General features: G+C 39.5%; 1 protein-coding gene across 1 annotated transcript in view; it reads right to left on the reverse strand.

Annotated features, from left to right (window-relative positions):
• ZNF704 (zinc finger protein 704) overlaps positions 1 to 22,302 on the reverse strand; it is a 192,464-nt gene that overhangs the window by 145,222 nt on the left and 24,940 nt on the right. Inside the window, exon 2 of the mRNA XM_030215898.1 lies at positions 15,040 to 15,287. Coding sequence (XP_030071758.1) covers positions 15,040 to 15,287 — 248 coding nt within the window. The remainder of the gene's footprint in view (positions 1 to 15,039; positions 15,288 to 22,302) is intronic.

Raw genomic sequence — 22,302 nt, forward strand, 5'->3', positions numbered from 1 at the left:
TGTGGACAATTCATTGAAATCCTCAGATCTGTGTTCAGTGATAGAAAAGCAAATAAAGTCGTAGTTTTCACTTCCGCTTCTCAAGGGCTGGCAAAAATCAAGTTTTCAGGATGCATCTAATGAATATGCAGTCGGCAGTCGTTCTGGCTGGTTAAATAGCGCTAAATATTGGGCGGGTTGTGTTTTTGTTCATCAACCTTAAGGAATAGGGGTGCAGAGAGAGAAAGAGGAGTGCCTTGCAATTCATTATGGTACATTTGTACTCTAGTACCTCCCCTCTTCTACAGAGAACTGTAAATTTTCAAATGCAGAGGGCCAGAGGTCACCATCTTGCAACCCAAACCTCATCGATCCTCCCTGCTGCGAGCCCACTAGGGACTCTCATGAAACATGAAGCTTCCAATTTCCTTTCTTCAAGATCTTGATTTTGGAGAATGTCTCAACTGTATGGTTCTTTTAGGGCAGGTGAATCAAAACCAAGATTAGAATGCCAGAATAGAAAGCAATGCTGCTGAACTACAGTGGGCAGTCCATGTTGTTATACAGTATATGTTCCCATGGTAATGTCTCCTGTAGGGTTTATAGATAGGGCTAAGGAACATCTACTCCAGCACCAATACTGGTGTATAAGTAAAGAATCCAGAGACAACAGGATGAATTCTGCATGAAATACACATTATTTTTTCAAACAGTAGAGCTAAAGAACAAGACAGGTTCAAACAAAATAATTAGAGTGACTCGACACAGGCTTCAAGAATTGCACTTGTCTTTCTGCACTTCTCTACATACACACCTGATTAAATTAATAGTACGCACATTTTACTTGATGGTACTCAGACCTGCTGTGCTAAGAAGGTCACATGATACACTGCTATTATTAGCAAATGTCTTTCTTTTCTTTTTCTTAATAAAGAAGTTAAATTGTTTTTACAGGTTGAGACAAGTCAAAAACTAGATAAATATATGTCTCTGTAGTAGCATGAGAGATATGTGAAAACCTGAGGTGAGCACATTAGTGCAAATCATTTCATGTGGTGCTCTATGATAGAGATGGCTTTGAGAACGTCATGGAAGCTTGCTAATAATATTGTTTCTCCCTACTGTACAAGGCAGTGCTTTATCCACTTGTAAATTGATCTACTAAAAGCATTTCTGTTGGTAGGCCATGACTTTTTTGTCGGTTACTAGATCTCAGACTCTGATATCTGCAGCAATTCATTGGTTCCTCCATGATAAAAGCAGCAAAAAGTGCAGAGGAAGTCAACATCAGGAAGGAGAAATGTTGGAATATATAGACCAATTTGTATATTTATGAAGTGTAATAACCAAAGATAATGACTGTAGCAAGGAAATATGAAGGAGGATCAGAATAGCAAGTAGTGCCTTCGCAAGCCTCACCACGATTCAGAAGAGCAAGAACATTAACACAATAACCAAACTATGAATACTGGATGCATGTGATGTCTGCATTGCTATGCACATGTGATTCTTGGACTCTGAAAAAAAAAGCAGACATTGTGAAGTTGAACGCTTTTGAAATGAAGTGTTACAGAAAAATAAGTGGGAGAAATATGATGAGCAACAGAGAGATCTGAGAGGATTTGAACAAGAAAGTAATAGTTGTGGACAAGATCAAAGCAAAGAAATTGGTGATGTTGGACACATCTGTATGATGGAAAATGATAGGTCGGTAAAAACAATAATACTTAGAAAAGCCGAATGAGTGACAAAAAGAGGAAGACCGAATAAAAGATGACTCATTGATATCTGTGAGTGACCTGGACTGGACATTCAAAGTGCACTATTGGTAGGCATAGTTCAGGACAGGCAAGGACCCCGGGCAACAAGGACGGTTCCCATCACTGGCTCTGACAGTCCATAAAGACTATGAGGTGCAATAATAATGATGATGATGATAACTACGTATTCAAGAGATATCATAGTATTCAAGGGATAAGATTCAGTAATGTTCCCCTTTGTAATGGATTTTGTGAATTGATTAGCCTGCAGTACTACAACGTTTATGGAATTTTCTAGTTGGCTCCAAAATTGGAAAGTCAAAGGAGGAGTTAGATGAGGTAATAGAGTTAACAAATAAGAATGATTTAGAGATAAACCTGCGTCCTTTTGGCCCAGCTGACTGTGTAGGGTTCTCATCTTCTGAGTCACTAGGCTCCTGAGTACTAATACAGGGCCTGGACAAAGAAAAAGGAAGACTTGAAAGGAACGTTGCTGAGGGAGCAGACTTGCAGCTAAAAGTGTTTTTTTGCTGATGAACCTACTATCAGTGGAAAGTCAGGGGGAGCAGGGCCGGTGCTAGGGGTGGGCAACAGGGCAATTGCCCTGGGCCCCCATGTCACTGGGAGCCCAAACATGCCTAAAGTTGAAAGACTGGCAGTCTGCAAGCACGTTTTGAGTGCCCCCTCCCTAGCATCTGCCATGGGCCATGTCATGTCTAGCACCAGCCCTGTGAGAGAAGGGACATCTAGTACAATTTTGTATCAAGGGAGTTTTGACATATTCTTTGACAGAGAGTGTTGGGAGATGCCAAGTGAGAATTGTTGGGTTTTGTCATTGCAAATGCCTTATAAAGGAGAAAATACAAATGGAAATCTACATACTGCTGTACTACCAAAGGATCATCTAGAAGCTGAGAACAGAGAAGAAGACTGTCTCCTTTTAGTATTTTGGAGTTTTTATCCATTTTTTCCTATTTTGTTTGTACCATCTTTATGAAAATAATAGATGAACTATTCGCATATTGATTCATCCAGTGCATTTTCTGCCCAATATTCAAAAGCACCTATGTGCGTAGCAGATAATGCCGGGGTGGTGCAAATGTAGAGTAAAGGAGGAGCAAGAAATTAATCTGGATAGCAGTGATATTCAGTATCAGTGTCCCGATAACTCTGGTCAACTTAGGACACAAAAATTTCTAATATAAGTTGTATGGATGGTTTTTGATTAGTGGTGCTGAATATCACTGTTATCTGGATAACTTGGGCAGACAGCGGCCTACCTGGATATTCAACAGCACGATTCAGATAGCAGCTGGCATTGAATATCTTGGAATATTTTTAAACATATATTCAACAAAATTTAAAAAAAACTGTGGAATCACAACATTAGGCATCACTAAAATGAGAGCAAAAACGGATCTTTAAATTGTGATCTGAGGAACCAGGAGAATTAAATGCATGAACTGAGTGGCAGCATTTTTATTAAATTGAGAGAAGGCATTTTGTTATTAGAAGTGGATAGTGCCTTTAATGGCAGTTGCAGAATTTGGACTGGTGCAGCAGAGACGTTAGTGACATCACCCGCAGAGTTTAAAAGCGGTCCTGCTTGCCGGCAGCCATTTATGTGGGAGCGGATGAGTGTTTGAACAGGTGCCGGGGTCGACTACGTTTTTATGAAACCTTTGTAATGTAAGCTTAGCTAACACCATATATAAAATAGTTTGCAGAGCAATATATCATGGGATATTTTCATTTCATGTGGTTGGTCCCAGGTACCCTGAAGCAGCTTTTCTAGCAAAACGCTGGCCACATGGAACCTTATGAAATTGCTTCTGAAACTGCTCCTGTACTGTAGCTTTTTAAAGATACGTTACAGTTTAGGTAAAAAATAACTTTAAGGAATTGATGTTATAGTATGTATATTTACAGCACTCACTAATTGTTTTTGTGCACTTGATGGAAAGTTGATGGACGATTTTTGTTATGAGGTAGTTTACCTGTTTAGTCTGGGATTGTTTTAAGACTCTGGATTGGGTTCTGAGGCTTTTCCTTTCATATTTTAGAGACAATTTAATATTTGTTTGAAAGTAAATACAATTCTGAATCTGTTTAATGCAAGATCGTTGATGGAGTGTTGCAGCACTGCAATATGTTTTTTGGTTCATATAAGAGTGGGATTTGGTTTGGTTTGTAGAATATTTTTAAAGAACACCGCCAGCATGTAAAAGAAACACAGATTATGGAGGTGAAATATTGACCTATATATTTTTAGCTTCTTTCTACTGCTGGGTGACTTAAGCATTTTTGGAGTGTTTACGTGCTTAAGAATAAAATGGAAAGACCCAGAGAGTCTGGCTGCTCATCTAAAGGCTATGATCCTATAAAACTGGAAGATGTAAGGGGACAAATTAATAAATTAAAGAGTATTTTTTTTTGTTACATTTGTACCCTGTGCTTTCCCACTCATGACAGGCTCAATGTGGTTTACATGGAGCAATGGAGGATTAAGTGACTTGTCCAGAGTCACAAGGAGCTGCCTGTGCCTGAAGTGGGAATTGAACAGTTCCTCAGGACCAAAGTCCACCACCCTAACCACTAGGCCACTCCTCCACTAGCAAATCACTTGGGTCAGATGGTATATATCCCAGTGTGCCAATAGGAATAAAAAATGAACTGTTAGTAAGATATGATTTATCTTTAAAATCAAGCATGGTACCAGAAGATTGGAGGGTAGCCAATGTAACGCCAGTTTTAATAAAGTGTTCCAGAGGTGATCTGGGAAATTATAGACTATTGAGCCTTACATCGGTTCTGGGCAAAATGATGCATGTGGGAAAGAGGAACCCAAACTATAGCTACATGATACAAGGTTCCAGATTAGAAGTCACCAACCAGGAAAACGATCTAGGTGTCATCATTGATGATACGTTGAAACCCTCTGCTTAGTGTGCAGTGGCATCCAAGAGAGCAAATAGAATGTTAGGAATTTTTAGGAAAGGAATGGAAAACAAAACTGAATGTTAGGAATTTTTAGGAAAGGAATGGAAAACAAAACTGAGAATATTATAATGCCTTTATATTGCACCTTGAATACTGGGTGCAATGCTGATCATTGCATCTCAATAAAGGTATGGCAGAATTAGAAAAGGTACAAAGAAGGGCAACAAAAATGATAAAGGGGATGGGATGACTCCCCTATGAGAAAAGGCTAAAAAGGTTAGGGCTCTTCAGCTTGCAGAAGAGATGGCTGTTAGGAGATATGATACAGGTCTGTAAAATACTTAGTGGAGTGGAACAGGTAGACATGAATCACTTGTTTACTCTTTCCAAAATTACAAGGACTAGAGGGCATGCAAGAAGCTACTAAGTAGTAAATTTAAAACAAATCAGAGAAAACATTTCTTCACTCAATGAGTAAGTAAAACTCTGGAATTTGTTGCCAGAGAATGGGGTAAAAGCAGTAAACTTAGCAGGATTTAAAAAAGGTTTGGCTAATTTCCTAAAAGAAAAGTCCATAAGCCATTATTAAGATGGACTTGGGAAAATCATCTGCATATTCAAGGATAAGCAGCATAAAATCTATTTTGCTGTTCTGGGATCTTGCCAGGTACTTGTGACCTGGATTGGCCACTATTGGAAACAGGATACTGGGCTTAATGGACCTTTGGTCTGTCCCAGTATGGTGATGCTTATGTTCTGGGTTCTGGGTTCTGTACTTATATGGAAAAGATGCTTATGTTCTTACATTTCTGGTTGCTTTTCAGATTCTTTTCCTTTAATAATTAAGGGGGTCTTTTACTAAGCCGCGGTAATGTTTTTAGCACACGCTAATGATTAGCGCAAGCTAAACACTAGAGACACCCATAGGAATATATGGGCATCGCTAGCGTTTAGCACATGCTTATTTTTAGCGCATGACAAAAACGCTACCGCAGCTTAGTAAAAGGCCCTATAAGTTATTTTAATAACTGAGATCTATTCAGACAATACCAAATTATTGGGGCAATGTGAGACTGAACTGAAGGAACTTAAAGCTGAATCCGGGAAACCTTTGCTGTCAGAACAGATTATATCCTAACTGCCGTCAATGCAATCTATAATAAGAAAAGATTTAAATGGGATATGCTTAAAGTTAGAATTGGTTGAATATTCTGCAAGGAGTTCAAATATAAGCTTGGTGAATTTTCCATGAGATAAAAAAAATGTTCTCCAAGAGAAATGACACAGCAATACTTTCTGGAGGTTTTATAGCTAAGTACTGAGCATTTACTAACACTTTTGAAATCATATTATTTTCCTTTGAAGAAGAGAGGGAATCAGACTGTATTAGGGGAACTTATACTTTATTCTTTATAGCCAAATACTGAAGCAGAAGGATTAGCTTTGGGTAGCAGTTCTGAGAGAGAGAGAATTCTTGGATGCTATTTTAAGTATAGAGACAAGGCCTTTTATTTTTTGTGTGTGTGTGTGTGGGGGGGGGGGGGGGGGGGGGGGGGTTAAGGTATATATTTTTCCTGATTTGAATTGTGATACTCAAAACAATTTCTTTTGCTCTGCCCGGGGGTACTCCAATGAGGGGCACATTTTTTCTTGAAATTCCCCTGTTAATGCATTGTGGTGTATCAGACTGCAAAATACGTATTTTCGGACCTGTCTCACCTCTCCTCTTTTCTGGCCACTAAAAGATCCGTCGGCCATTTTCTCCCTGGTTGTAGTGATGGGACTATTTATGTAGTATTCCTCTTTTCTATCTGTGACAGATTCTTTCTTTTCCTGTTAAATGTTAGTTAATATTTTCCTAATTTTTTCCATAATATGGGTGTTGACAGAATACATAATAAAGAGTTTTCTTATTTACCTATAAGTCTAAGTTTTACTTTATGTTAAATTGCAGGTTAATATTTCTATTTGATTAACCTACGTCCAACTTTTCTGTACAAGTTTATTGCTTGATATATATTGAAATTGCCATAAAAGCTGTACAGCCTCAGTCCATAGGTTTATAAAAATCAGCAGAGTACTCTCTCTCTCCTGCCTATCATTCTACAAATGTTTATTCATTTTCCCCTCAGGTGTTACATAATGAGAGAACACTCTTTGAATACAAAGCATTGGAACCGAGATGTGGAAAAACAACGATTATAAATTTAGATTCAGTGACAGTCCTGGCATGGCAGCTCTCATTAGTTGCTTTAAAATAAAGTACACTAAACAGGGAGAGTAAAATATGTTTCCTTGGTAATTAGAGGAACCTAACAACCAGTGAGATTCCCTGATGTATCCAGCAAAGAGGCTCCTTCTAAGAAATCATGTGGGTATTTCCATTCCAATGCAAGCTGCATAGCAAATCAGCTCTTAAGACCAGGAAAACAAGAACCTCTAACTAGTATTTGGTCCCCAGCCATATTATTAGAGAAGCAAAAGGCTCAAAATAGATTTTCTAATGAAAACGAACACTGGTGAGAAATGATTATTCATTTTCTAGGGAGACCATCCATTATAGAACAGAAAAAGTAATACGAACTTGAATATTTTAATTATTTATTTATTTGTGACATTTATATCCCACTTTATCCCAAACAATTTTGAGTTCAATGTGGTTTACAATAAATAGTATAGGATACATAAAAAAGAATAATGCATAGGAAAGACATTTGTTGTAAGAATCCAATTTTACAATACAGTATCATAAAGGTACTGGGATAGCTATGGATGTTTAACATTTAGAAAATCTATTATGAATGAGAAATTATAAATGAAGCAAAGAGAAAGTTAATGGTAAATACAGGAATAACCAATTCTGGTAATAATTAATTGTTTGAGATATGGTTGTTCTTTGTTAGGGTTTGTTTGAATAGGAACGATTTGAGGATTTTGCGGAATCTAGTATATTCCTGTTTCTTATTTTGGGTGGTAAGGAGTTCCACCATTTGGTTCCAAGGTAAGTGAAATCTGCAGATTGGACAGTTTTGTAGATCACTTTTTTGCAATTTGGGAGGTGTAGTCTGATATAGTTTCTTGTCTCATATTTAGTGTTTCTTTGAGGTAAGTTTATTAATGGTACCATATAGTCTGGAGCTGTGCAATTTAGTATTTGTATATGTATGTTAGAGTATGAGTTAGAAAAGGGTACACAGATCTACTATAATAAAACTTACCCTCAACGTTCTGAAGACAACGTTCTGAAGTCACTCAGTCACTCCCTGAAGGGTTCATGGATTCATGGTGGTGAAGCCACAACACTGACCATGTCTCTCTGCCCCGCCCTCGCATGACGAACCAATCAGAAAAAACACCCTCAACATTCTGAAACACAAAGGACCATCACAACACCATTCCCAGGCAACACTAGGCAATGTAAGATGGACCAATCAGAGGAAACTACGTGACAATAAGGGAGGAGCATTCCCCAGCAGAATGGCTCATTATCTGTGCAGCACGGAGAGCACAGAACCACCGCTGGAAAAAACAAAACAAAACAAAAAAGACAAACATCAACAACCTGCACACACACCGCACCCTCACACACTCACACACACACACACACACACAATAACTCTGTGATACATACACACACACACAAAAAAAAGCCACATACTAGCGCCCGTTTCATTGGTTTCGGAAACGGGCCTTTTTTACTAGTAACTGTATAAGACAAGTATCAAAAGTATGGATCTGTGACCAGCTGACCTAGTAGTACAATAACATTTTTAAGTACAATACAGTTTCGATTATCCAACCTTTGCTAATCTGACCATCCAACATATCCGACAGACCCCCACCCCCACCCCGGTAACGTTATCGTGTCTCTTTCGGTTTTCTGGCATAGCACAGATGGAAATTTGACACTTGACATAAATTGTTTCAGACCTAGGACCCTGCTTTTACAGCAAAACAGCATCATTGTGACCCAGGACCCTGCTTTACAGCCCCTTGTTTATGCATTGAGGGGTTACCATTATTTTCCGTATTATCTGACTTTTCACTTTTCCAACAACAGGTCAGTCCCTTTTACATCAGATAATGGAGACTTTACTGTAATTCAATTTCCAAGGGGAAACAGTGAGAGCTATTATATCCAGGTTTAGAATAGGAAAGACATCTCCCAAGAAGATTCTTGTACTGCATTCAAAGGATAGCAAAGAGATAAGAAATAGTAGGGATGGGAATTCGTTTGTAATGATATGGGAAATGTGATATGGGAAATGTCAGTGGCATATCCCATGTCATTGCATATCATTATCAAACAAAAATGAGTGGAAAAACAGAAAAATTAACGTTTTATCATTTGCCAATGCACTCTTTCAAGAGAGTGCACACCATTTTCAAAGAGGGCACCCACTGCGCACGTGCAAACCACTGCAAATGTGTGTATAGGGTGTGCTCTTTCAGAAAGACTGTACCCCCCCCCCCCTCACAGAAAGATGGAATGACTAACAAATGCTGAGTCAATGAGCGAAGGTAGCACTGGTTGGCATACTGAGTCAACAATTGTGAAAGGAAAAGGGGTTCCTTTGATTGAAAAGTCTTGTGTACCAGTAACAAGATTTTGTATATGACATGGTGTGGGAAAGGGAGCCAATGTGCTGCTTGTAACAGGAGGGTGACGTGATCATATTTCTTCTTCCCCATTATTAACTTTAGGGTGGTATTTTGGATTATTTGTAGACGTCTAGTGTCAGTGGATTGGAGGCCTAAATATAACGAGTTGCAGTAATCCAACTTACTAATAAGAAAGGCCTGATCATTTAGTCGTCAGTGGGATCTCAGTGGTGTAATAGCTGTATGTGATCCACATAGACATAAGCTGTGGATTTTAATGATTGTGCAAGTGTCAGGAGTGGGGCCAAAATAATATTATGAAACAAAACTTTTCTAGCTGCCCATCCCTAAAAATAGCCATAAAAGTCTTAGATCACCACCTTGAGCTAGACTTGTTTGGCATTTATTTATATCATGTGAAAATATATATAACACTAAAATAGTTAATATAAATAGTGTGCCTTTTCAGTTGATATGAGCCTTTTTCAATTTCTGGGCTAGATTTTATATATGGCGCCAGAAAGATCCACATGGTAAAAAATACGCCTAGGTGTATTCTCTAAAGTACACTGAAATTTTATAGAATATGCTTAAATATCTGCACAGTATATAGAATATACTGAGTGCCTCACTTGGTGTAAATCCCAGCGCCTAAATTAAGTGCAGTGCGGGTGTATTCTATAATAATGCGCATAGATTTTAGAAATGGCCACACCCCACCCCTTTTCAACTATGCAACTTAGAATTTAAGTGCATCACATTACAGAATACACTTAACAAGTTGTGTGTGTAAATCTTAATTAATGCCAATTAGTGCTCATAATTGCTTGTTAGCATACAATTAGCAGCACTGATTAGCTAGTTAACCAATTAAGTTACACGCATTGTTATAGAACATGCTTTGATTTCTACACGGAAATTAGGGCGTGATATATAGAATTTTATGGTCTGTGTCTGTGGAACAAATCTTTATTTATTTTAGTTATTTATTTATTCAGCGTTGTATAAATTGCCTTTTGCTGTGGAGAATTGCATCAAAGGGGTATGCTGTTCATATTATTACAAACGAGTGGTACATTATGCAACATACCAAAAATAACCAACAAAATCAGGAATACAAGAGGAAAGGGAAGGTGAAAGTTTGCACAGGAGAAAATTATCCAAAAACATGATAACAAACTTGCAAAACAATAGATTAAACAACACCAACTAAGCCCAGAATTAGAAAAGATTTTTAATAGAAACCTGCTAGAAATCACAAATAAAACTGCTCAACATCCAGAGAAAGACAATTCAAATAACCAGATTTTAACACCAGCTTTGAATCTGGAAAAAAAAGAACTCTTTGTGCAAATGTACCAGTGAGGAATTTCAAACGTAAAACAAGCCTGGTACGAGCAATCAAGTCTCAGCATCCTAAAGAAAGGAACAGACAAACGATGTATTTCCTTCAGAAGATCTCAGGGTGCACACGGGGGGGGGGGGGGGGGGGGGGGGGGGGGGGGAAGTACAGAATAAGAAAACAGTCTAAGTAAATTGAAATCCCTGTGGAAAGAGTATGAAACAGCCAACAACAGGATTTAAAATGTGATTCTACTTGCAACTGGCAGCAAATGTTGCTCCTTCAGGAGAGGTGTAACATGATTGGAATGTTTGGCATTATTTAAACTTTTAGCTGTGATATTCTGCAGAAGCTGGAGTTGATACAAATGAACCAAGGGGAAACCCACCAATAGGTAACAATAGTCAAGTGAATGAGTTACTATTTTTAAAGCTGATGTTTCTAAGGATGACTTAAGGAAACAATTAGTTACCTGCTATTGTTTGCAAATTGCACTATTTTGTTCCACTGTTCAATATATTTTTTTAAGAGAATAAACATAATTGTTTGTTCGCTCTGTTTGTCTGGACTGATAAAGAATCTTGGTGGTTTGTGTGTTGGGTCTCTTTGAGTGCTTTCTGGGAACTATAGGACCACTGGGAGTGTGGCTCCAGTGTACCTGACTGTAACTCACCTTGAGCTACTACTGAAAAAGGTGTGAGCAAAAATCTAAATAAATAAAATAAATTCTTCTTCAAGGCCAGAAATGATTTCTTCGCAAGAGATAACATCTGGAGCATAAAGAAAGCTCACAATCAATGAAAACTTCCGCCGTGCTACCGCAGGAGCCTGGCAGTAGTCCCCACCCCCACTGCATGCCATTTCTGTCTCTACAACAATATTTTCTATTTTTGTAGCGTCAGTGTTTACCCAGTGGTAATCGGGCAGTACCGCACGCTGCCCAGTTACTGCCGGGTTAGCGCAGGAGCCCTTACCGCCACCTCAATGGGTGGCGGTAAATGCTCCCCCATGGAATGGCTGTGTGGTAAGTGGTTCATTTTTACCCGCTACGGTAAAAAAGGGGGCCTCAGCCGGCATCAAAAACAGGCACTGACACTAGCGTAGGCCTCCTTTTACTGTAGCTTAGTAAAAGGACCCCTAAGTGAAAGGATTGTATCTTTAATAGGAATAGATTTGCCCAAGGCTTTTTTTGAGGGGGTACTTGGGGTTACTGAGTACCGGCACCTCTTCCATTGTCTGCTAAAATTGATCCATGGTCCCCAAGTTTTAAATGAAAGAGCTCAGGTTCCACACACCAATTCTGCCTTGTCATAGATTCTGTGACTGGTTGCAGGGGGCCTGGCTATTGTGGAGTGGGTCTCTCAGTGATCACCCCACCCTGAAGGGTGGCCTAACATTTGAGTACTGGCACCTTTTTTGCTAGAAAAAAACACACTGGATTTGCCAGCAATGCAAAGTCTAAATAAAAGTAAGGCCTAGATTTTAGTAACTTGGATTCGCTGGCTGTGTCTTGCTAAAAATGGGATTTGTCTGTTATTTGGCTGACAGCTCCTGATGACGCCCTTGTGGCGAAACACAAATTTGTGTCAGGTTGGATGATCTTTTTAAAATTGGAGTTGTAGAATATATCACAATGTGTTTATACCGCTGTGAGAAGTAATGAACTGAAGAGCGTGTGATTGAAGTTCCATGGGAGATTTGACTTTTTCAATGGATTACATGGCTAGCTTTGCTACCAAATATATGGTGACTATACTGATATAATTGAATATACTCTCCATGGACTGACTCTTCGGAGTTGAGAGGACAAAAACTTTTTAAAATCTATATGGAAAATATGAATATATATGTAAAATGAATGTTGTGTCTTATTGATATTGATATTATTTGTTAAATTGAATAAAATTGTATTTTGTTACATTTATATATTCTGTATATTTTGCATTTTACATTTATATTCTAGATAAACTTTCTATTATTGTAGTTTACTAGATTTTAGTAAACCAAATAGCCTCAGATTTTAATGGATTCAATTTCAACTGACTGTGCAGCAAAGGAGATAAACAGGAGCTCACCTTTGCTTGGAAAGTCCAGTACCAGCAGTCACTCCCTTTTAAGATCTGAATGTCATCAGCTTAACAATACACACTTGTGCCCAAACTTTGGATGAGTGTTGCCAGTGGGCCCAGGAAAGAGGATGGGGAGTAGAAAGAATGTTATCTAATTGGATTTTAAAGGGATGCCCAGTAAAAAAAATGTCTGAAACTACATAAAGGCTGTATCTGTGGCCCCAATCTCTCTCGGTCTTGACAGAAGTGGGTGGGACTGATTGACAAGATCAAAAGCTGCACTCAGATCTAACTACAGTAGCAGATCATCCTGTCAACAAAAGTAAGGAGCTTATTGTACACTAGGAAAAAAGGCCCGTTTCTGAGCGCAATGAAACGGGCGCTAGCAAGATTCTATAATGGTAGGGGCCCCCTCCCTCCGAGCTGCTTGCCTGCCTCCGTGTGACCATCGGACATTATTCGTGGTTCGCTCTGTGTGGGGAGGGTTTTTATTTTTTTGCTGCGCCTCCGTGCCTTTGCCGTTTCCATTTCAGCCCTCGAATGTCATTGCTCCGCCCTCAACGTCATCACGTTTTGACGCGAGGGCAGTGCAGACACTCATGGGCACACCAGATATCTTGGGTGCCTCAACTTCCGTGGAGGCTTCATTAGAACATTGGGGTTGCCTTTTATATATAGAGATTGTCAGAAGGGCAGACTCAGTACCATGTCTGATTCTACAATCTGCCTGTCTAGGATGAAAAGTGTGCTGGAATCACCAAATTTATGAAGCTATTGAGCCACAACGTTTGTCGTTAGTCTCCTTACAAATGGAACATTAGATATGTGTACATAACATTTGCAGTTTCCCAAACTGGTATTAAAAATAATGAAAAATCCCAACATTAAAAAAACATTCCACAAAATGTGCACTTGGAAAATCAGAAATCACTTATCTGAAAAATTGAACAGCGTGTTTTTAAAGATGAGCACTTTTAATCCAGCAAAATCCAAGCTGCACCAAACAGAAATGTTTTCAAAAATCCAATAAATTTGACTAGAATTGAAAATAAGATGGGAAAACATTTCGCATCTTAGGTACATAGCAGCTAAATACTACATTCTGTGTGATTGACAAATTAGCTGTGGCTACTGATAGACCTTTTAACAAACATTTCTGGGAAAAATTCAAATCATGAGAAGGACTGTAATGCCACAAACATTTTATCAAGTAACTAGAAGTCAGACCATGGTAGCATTTATAAACAAGCACCAAATTTTAAATCTGGAGTGGAGGAGTGGCCTAGTGGTTAGAGCACTGGTCTTGACATCCAGAGATACCAGGTACAATCCCCACTGTTGTTCATTGTGATATTGGGCAAGTCACTTAACCTTTCATTGCCTCATGTTCAAAATTAGATTCTGAGCCCTCCAGGGACAGAGAAATACCCAGTGTACTTGAATGTAACTCACCTTGAGCTGCTACTGAAAAAGGTGTGAGCAAAATCCAAATAAATAAATCTGACATTGTACTCCCCTACTAGCCAGTATAGTCAGGGCCAGCCCAAGGCAAGATGCTGCCTGAGGTGGAGCTAAAGTGCCCCCCCCAGGCCAAGATGCTGCCCCCTTCCCTTCATGGCATTTTACCTCACAGTGACGTTCTAAACCCGGCAGAGGGAGCGATTCCCATACACTGCCCTGCCGCCGCCGGAACCCGCCTCTTCCCTTTACTGTGGCAGTCTGAGCCTCTGATGTAGGCAGCCACAGTAAAGGGAAGGGGCGGGTGCTGGCGGCAGTAGGGCAGCGTATGGGAATCACTGCCGGCCTGCTGCTGCCCGGTTTGGAATGTCACCGCGAGGTAAAACGCCACGAACGGGGATGATTCCGCCCCCTCCGAGGTGCCGCTCCTGATAAGTGCCGCCTGAGGCCACCACCTCAGGTGGCCTAATGGTCGGGCTGCCCCTGAGTATAGTTCACATAAGGTAGTAGAAGCCACAAAAACTGCCACTTTTGTAATCAAAATACAAAAGGAAAACAGAAAAGTCACCAAAAACTAATAACAAACATTCTGCTAGTCTATAGAGTCAGCAGAGCCAATTGCACTCCAGCTACATATAGAATAGCGCACATCCAGATGCAGTGCAAATTTTAATGAGTGCCAATTAACGTCAATAAATGGTTATTAGCACTCAATTATTGATGATTCAGAGCTCATTATTCAATTTATTTGTGTGCGCATCTCAGAAGTGTGCCCAAAGTTGAGCCTGCAACTTTAGGTACCATATATAGAATCCGGGGGATTATGTCTGATATTGTACCTCTTGGTCCCAAAAAACAGCATTTAAAAAAAAAATTAACCTGTTCTTACCTTGCTTGAGGGACATCAATATTGGAAGAGACAACTTTGCGTTTTTCCTCTAGAAGACAGACGGACCGTGTATTCTCCTTTTCATGATCATAGGCTTTGCTGGATGTTTTAGTGCTCATAGTCTTTACTCCTTCCTCCTTTCTGGCCAGAAGAAGCAATTGTTGATCTGATGTTTTTTGACTGACTTCATTCTTTGCTTCCTCCGGTTGAAACGTGGCAAAAGCCATTGCATGCTTATTGGTTGTTCCCTGCAAAGGTAAATATAATGTTTAGCTCAGACTCTGCACAGAGGACTAATTTTAGGGGTTTGTCCTGCAACCTCCAAAGTGATATCTTAGAGGGTCAATATTTAAAAACTGAAATGTAGCAAAACCACACATGCCATCAAGCCATTTACTACCAGGTTTATTTGTACAGATTTCCTAGCAAAAGATTATCTTGTACGACTCTTGCATGACTAAAGTGATATGGTAGTCATGATAGTCCACTTTTAAAGGTAATAGAAATAAAACAAAACATAGAAAAGAAGATAAGATGATACCTTTTTTTTATTAGACCAACTTAATACATTTTTTGATTAGCTTTTGAAGGTAACCCTTCTTCTTCAGATCAGAAATAAGTAGGGTTACCATATGGCTCCAGAAAAAGGAGGACGGATTGAGCCAGCCAGGTTTTACTTCCATTGCTTTCCAAGCAATGGAAGTAAAACCCGGCTGGCTCAAAAATGTTGACAATGATCAGAATATATAAGTGAAACACAAAAGCATTCCGATGACAGTCTCACAGGAAGAGGGTGGGTGGGTTAGGTGAGAAACAGGGAGAGCTGAGCTGGATGGATGAGAGATAGGGAGAGATGGATGGCTGATAAGAGGGTGACAAAGCACTAGAATTTTATGGTTTATAGTGGGTTAGAAAACCCAGATCTTTGTAAAGTCATGTCTGGTGGGATGTCAAAATATTTCATCATTTTGACTTCAAAGGTCTTAGGTTCCTGGATTATCTTAAAGTTTCCTTTTAGCATTCTCACCATAAAATCATTAAAGCAATGTTTTGGTTTTGTAAACTGCTGTCCCACAGAGGTGATATCCTGGTCGGCATTGTTATAACTCATATGATATCTATGTAGATTAAATCTCGTCTTTAGCATCTGGCTTGTTTCTCCAATTTAGAGCCCTTCACCATTGGAGCCAACTCTGTGGGTGCTGTGGGTGCTTGAGCACCCCCAATATTGAGAAAAATTCCTTGTATGTGTTCAGGGAGGGGTCATTTCCATTGGGCTTAGCACCCCCAATAATTTTGAAAAGTTGGCTCCTATGCCCTTCACACTTTTTGTGTTGGATGATATATACCACATTTGAAGATGAGCATGTGAAGGATCCCCTTATGCTGAATATTTTTTCCATGTGAATGACTGTGGGATCCTGAGACATGTGTTGGTATAGTTTGCAGCTTGGTATATTGCAGAGACATGTGCCATGCTTTTCTTTTTGAGCTTCTATTAGGAACTTGCTTTTCACCAATTTGTGTTTTAAATTAGGTGACTGTCAGAAGGCCCTCACTAGTGGGGCTGGGAATACCTCTCTCAGTAGTGGCTGTAGATCTTTTATTCTTCTTCTCAATTTATTTAGCTCTGGATTGTATGTCACTACAAGAGAGAATCTCTCTGTGGCTTTCTTTTGCTTATACTGCAATGGGTTTTCTCTGGGTATCTTAAGGGAAGAGGCAATATTCTTGGAGATTATTTTGGGGTTGTAGCCTTTTTATTTGAAGGACTCAGACAGGATTTTAAGGTGTTTATCTCTGTGGCTTGACTGTATCTAATGGACTTTTTTTTGTATGTGAAGGGTGGAAGCTGGAGTTGTAGAGGTAACTGCATCTGTCCGTAGGCTTCCTGTATACAGATGTTTGTATATAGCTATTGCTGATAGAAACTGTGGTGTCTAGAAATTTGACTTTTTCTGGGGAGTAGTCAATTTTGAATTTGATTGTAGGATGCTTTGTATTGAGAGAACTGTGAAATCGTTTGAGAGTCTTTTCTCCCTCAGTTCAAATCATAAAAATGTCATCAATATACCAGTAGTATTTTAAGGGTATATAGTCTGATATGTAATCAAAAATGTCTCTTCCAGTTCTGTCATGAAGAAGTGAGCATATTATGGAGCCATCCTGGTGCACATCGCAGTGCTCATGATTTGCAGATAGATATAATTGTTAAAGTGGAAATAGTTGTGAGTCACAATAAATTTGATTAATTTTGTAATAGTTTTCAGTGAGTATTGGTGGCCCAGGGTGGATGTTTTTAGGAATTTATCACATGCAGCTATGCCATCTGTATGGGGAATATTGCTGTATAGTGATCCCACATCCATTGTGACCAGAAGAGCACCCAGTGGTAACTTCTTGATATTTTTTAAAATTTGTTCAGAAAGTCTGTGGTGTCTTGCATGAAGCTGTTTGTCTTGTGCACAAAGAGCTTAAGAATCCCCTTTTTAAGTCCAGATATCTCCTCTGTAAGTGTGCCAACACCAGAAATGATCGGTGTGCTAGGGTTTCCAGGTTTATGGATTTTGTCACCCACTTAGCCATCCATCTTTCCCTGTCTTTCACCCAGCCAGCTCACACTGTTTCTCACCTAACCCACTCCAGGCTCTTCCTATGAGACTGTCATTGAAATGCTTTTGTGTTTCACTTATAGATTCTGATATTTGTCAACATTTGCTTATTTCTTTTCTGAAGAAGGGTTACCTTTGACAGCAAATCGAAAAATGTATTAAGTTGGTCCAATAAAGAAGGTATCATCTTATATTCTTTTCTTTGTTTGGTTTTATTTCTATTTATTAACTATAGTGCATGAAATCTGGTCTGCAAGTTTATATATATATATATATACATACACTGTACATTGATTAAATATATTAATCACTCAAATAGATATATTTGTAGAGCATGCATATATATGTTCAACATTTGTAGTTCTTTTTTCCTCCCACCTTTTTCATTGAATTGTGCTTTTGTAAGGCTTGAAAATAAAACAAAAAGCCAGCCGAAAATACATTGTTTTGTTCACAGAGCAGATACTGACAGTCAGGAAAATCCTATCTATAGTAAACAAAGAAATGTCAGCGGCATCAGCATGTATATTGGACCTCTCTTATACGGTCAAGTACAGCTGAAGCTATCACTCCAAATTTTCATTCACTGCCTGCCAATGCTTTCTACTGCATTTCCCTTGCTCTCTGATAAAGAATAATATCAAAACGGAAGGTACATCTTAATAGCGGACTGTCTCAGAAGGAAATTTATATAGCACTTTTGAATTGTAGTAGTAAAGATAGGTTTTACTGCTTTTCACTTGTGGTTTATGTGAATGAATGCAGAAAAAGGTATGGAGTGCTGTACAACCATTGGCTTTTGTGGTGCTTGATAAATTTATTGTTTTCCATTTAGTGGAAGATAGTTTTTTTAAGGTCAAGAATTACAACAATTTTTATTTTGGTAATCCACTGAAAGAGGTGCATAGATTCTTTGCTTTCTTACCATGCTGCTAATATAGGCAAGGAAAGTTCAGGCATCAAGCTACGTGTGTTTTAGATGTCTGACAATCCTAATTAAAACTGTCTCCAGAAATAGACCTTTAAAGAAATATTGTGGTCTTTAAAAAGACCTTTGTTGGGTGTAGAGAAAAATATCGCTAATGGTATCGCTTCTAAGCAGAAATAGAGCTCACTTCCATGCCATAAGTTGGGTGCCAATATACCTTACGTGGAGGGGCATAATTGAACAGGGCCGGCCATCTATATGTGCAGCCATCTCTAATGATGGCCCCGTTAAGCGGCGTACCCGACTGTATTATCAAAACAAGATGGCCAGCCATTTTCATTTCAATAATACAGTCGGGGCCGGCCAAATCTCAACATTTGGGCCGCCCTTAGAGATCGCCGGCGTTAGAGATGGCCGCCATTGGTTTTCACCGATAATGGAAAATAATGGCGGCCATCTCAAACCCAGCCAAATCCAAGCCATTTGTTCGTGGGAGGAGCCAGCATTTGTAGTGCACTGGTCCCTCTGACATGCCAGGACACCAACCGGGCACCCAAGGGGGCACTGCAGTGGACTTCACAAAATGATCCCATGTGCATAGCTCCCTTACTTTGGGTGCTGAGCCCCCAAAACCCACTACCCACAACTGTACAACACTACCATAGCCCTTAGGGATGAAGGGGGCACCTACATGTGGGTACAATGGGTTTATGGTGGGTTTTGGAGGGCTCCCATTTACCACCACGTGTAACAGTTAGGGGGGATGGGCCTGGGTCCGCCTGCCTGAAGTGCACTGCAGTACCCACTAAAAACTGCTCCAGGGACCTGCATAGTGCTGTGATGGAGCTGGGTATGACATCTGAGGCTGGCATAGAAGCTGGCAAAAAAATGTTTTTTAAAAAGTTTTTTGGGGGTGAGAGGGGGACCACTGGGGGAGTAAGGGGAGGTCATCCCCGATTTCCTCTGGTGGTCATCTGGTCAGTTCGGGCACCTTTTCAAGGCTTGGTTGTTATGATATCAGACCCAGTTTGTATGCTTTTTATTCACATCTGGTAGCTTTTGCTGCTGAATATATTTAAGCTATGCTGTAGCCATTATTTCCTATGTGAGTGACTGTCACACATAAATCTTTGAGAATAATTGTAAAAACATTTTGCTTGAGTTTACTTATATGAACAGCATTTAAAAAATCTCTCTTCCTCCTTCCCTCCAGCCCTCTGTGCATGGTTAAAAATGTGCTCACTCATTTAGGGGTCCTTTTATTTATTTAGATTTTGCTCACACCTTTTTCAGTAGTAGCTCAAGGTGAGTTACAGTCAGGTACTCTGGATATTTCTCTGTTCCAGGAGGGCTCACAATCTAAGTTTGTATCGGAGGCAATGGAGGGTTAAGTGACTTGCCCAAGACCACAAGGAGCAGCAGTGGGATTTGAATCGACCACCTCTGGATTGCCAGACCGGTGCTCTAACCACTAGCCCACTCCTCCATGCCTTTTACCAAACGGTGGGAAAAGGTGAACCACGGTGGTGTCGGCATGTGGGATTACCACACGCTGAGGCCACCTTTGACTGCCATGGACAGAAGGTAATTATACTTAAAGTTCCAGTAAAAGGTCATGTGCTAATGAAACACGTTGGCACTCGGCCATTTGCTGGGGGAGCCCTTACTGCCTCCCATTTAGGAAGCAATGAGGGCTCAGGCGTTAACCTGGCAGTAACTGGGCAGAGTTTCTATTTCAAGATGCATTTCATACTTGAAGTACAGCTATAAATCCCTGCAAAACCCCTGCCTTTGCCCCTCTGATGATCAAGACATCATAGTCTACGTCCTTTTCCTACCACCTCTCACCACATTTGGCCTGTTTTATTTTTTTTTAATACTTTCCCTATTCTTTTTCTATCAATAATTGTAGGTCCTTTCTTGTGCTCCCCAATAAAAATGTCAGGTAGAGGGGAAAAATAAATCAAAATTAAAGTTTAGCAATCATGGGGTCCTTTTACTAAGGTGTGCTAATGGAGTTAGCGCACTAATGATTAGCATGTGCTAAATGATAAGAAGCCTATTATATTCCTATGCACATCTTATCATTTAGTACATGCTAATCGTTAGCACACCTTAGTAAAAGGCCTGCTAGATAAGTAATCTATTTCAAAATCTGATTTATCAATAGTATGGATCAATTAAGTATGTACTCCCCATAAAAAGGAGGAGAAAACTGCAGAACTTTTACTCTTTATCTTGTCATTGGTCCTGAACTTTTTTCATTGCATATTTCAATCATTGTAAACATCTATTTTTGTTTAGGAGCAGGAGCCCTCGAAGAAGCATTTTTTGGAACCAAAGTCACATCTTGTTTTTGACTTAAGAGTTTCAACAGTTTTAGGAAGTATATTTTGAACAATAGATATATACAATCATTGATAAATGTCCGAGGTCCTTTTCCTCCTTTCATGGGGAGCACTTGCTCAGCTGTTTCATACTGTTGATAAATCAGATTTTGAAATAGATTTCTCATATGAATGGTAAATTAGACTTTGAATCAAATGTCATGAGTTTGAGATTTTCATGGCATTGCTTGAATTAAGTGTGAATTGTGACTATATGGGATGTTTCATTGTGATAGTTATTGTCAGAGCTTAATTTGTATGGAGACAGCCTGGAACGCAGTTCCACCACATATTTTCAGACTCCAGAAAAACAAGGACATTCTGCTCTAGTCCCTTCCTTCCAAGTAGCCTTCAGGGAAGAGGTGGGTAGGTTGTGAGCCTGGAGCAAAGCAGAGAACAGTTACTGAACTCCCTAATCCAACCCCTCTTCTCCTATTGCTCCTGCTCCTGACCCACCCAAGCCTTTCCCTACTCTTATCCTTAAATCAAGCCCTGGTTATTGCACTACATATTCCCACAACTTAGTCAACTGTCGCTCCCTTCTATCTTCAGCAAGTAAGCTCATCTTTGGGCAAAGCCACAGCCAAAATGAAACAATCTTTTTCTCCCAAAACAGACTCAGTAATGTCAACTATAGAAAAAAAAAAAGAGCAATGGCTAATGACTATTCATTCTCTGGGCTTGAATGGACATACTGGACATTGAGCAACATAATAAGTTTAATAAAAGCTTGATATATTGCCTATCAGTAAAAGTTTCTAAGCACTGTCCAATAGGATTTGGCTCTGATTCAAGATAAGAAATATTGTTCACAAGAGAATGGAGACTTTTGAGAATAATAGCAGAGAATATAATCTTCACCTGCTTAATTTTTCTACATCTCCAGTAATAACGCATGTAAATAAAGTTTTTTTGGAAGTCTTGATAGGGCCTGCAGATGCCCTTTCTCCTATCTAAAAGGTTGTTTTTTTTTAAACCTTCCCTTCACAATAAGGATTGGGCAGATAGGGGTGCACTGGATAGACCAGAAGTGTCAGCTGGCAGTCTTGCTGATTAATTTTCTTCAAGACACTCAACCTCAAGTGACTTCCCAGTCCACCCTTGTGGTTATATTTGTCCTGAAACTGGGCAAGGATTGAACCTTAAAAGTGTTTTTCTTAAACAGTGTGAGGTTTGGGGATGTCAAATTACTATGTTCCTTGATATGTGTCTCAAGACACAGCAGTGGCGTGAGATCTTTCTGAGTCAGAAAGCTCAGGTTCTTTCCCTGATTCAATTTTCTTGTAACTGCGAGATTAAATATGAGGGTTATGTTTTTGTTTTTAAATGAACCTAG

This window comes from Microcaecilia unicolor, chromosome 1, assembly GCF_901765095.1.
Source record: "Microcaecilia unicolor chromosome 1, aMicUni1.1, whole genome shotgun sequence".
NCBI classification, from domain to species: domain Eukaryota; kingdom Metazoa; phylum Chordata; class Amphibia; order Gymnophiona; family Siphonopidae; genus Microcaecilia; species Microcaecilia unicolor.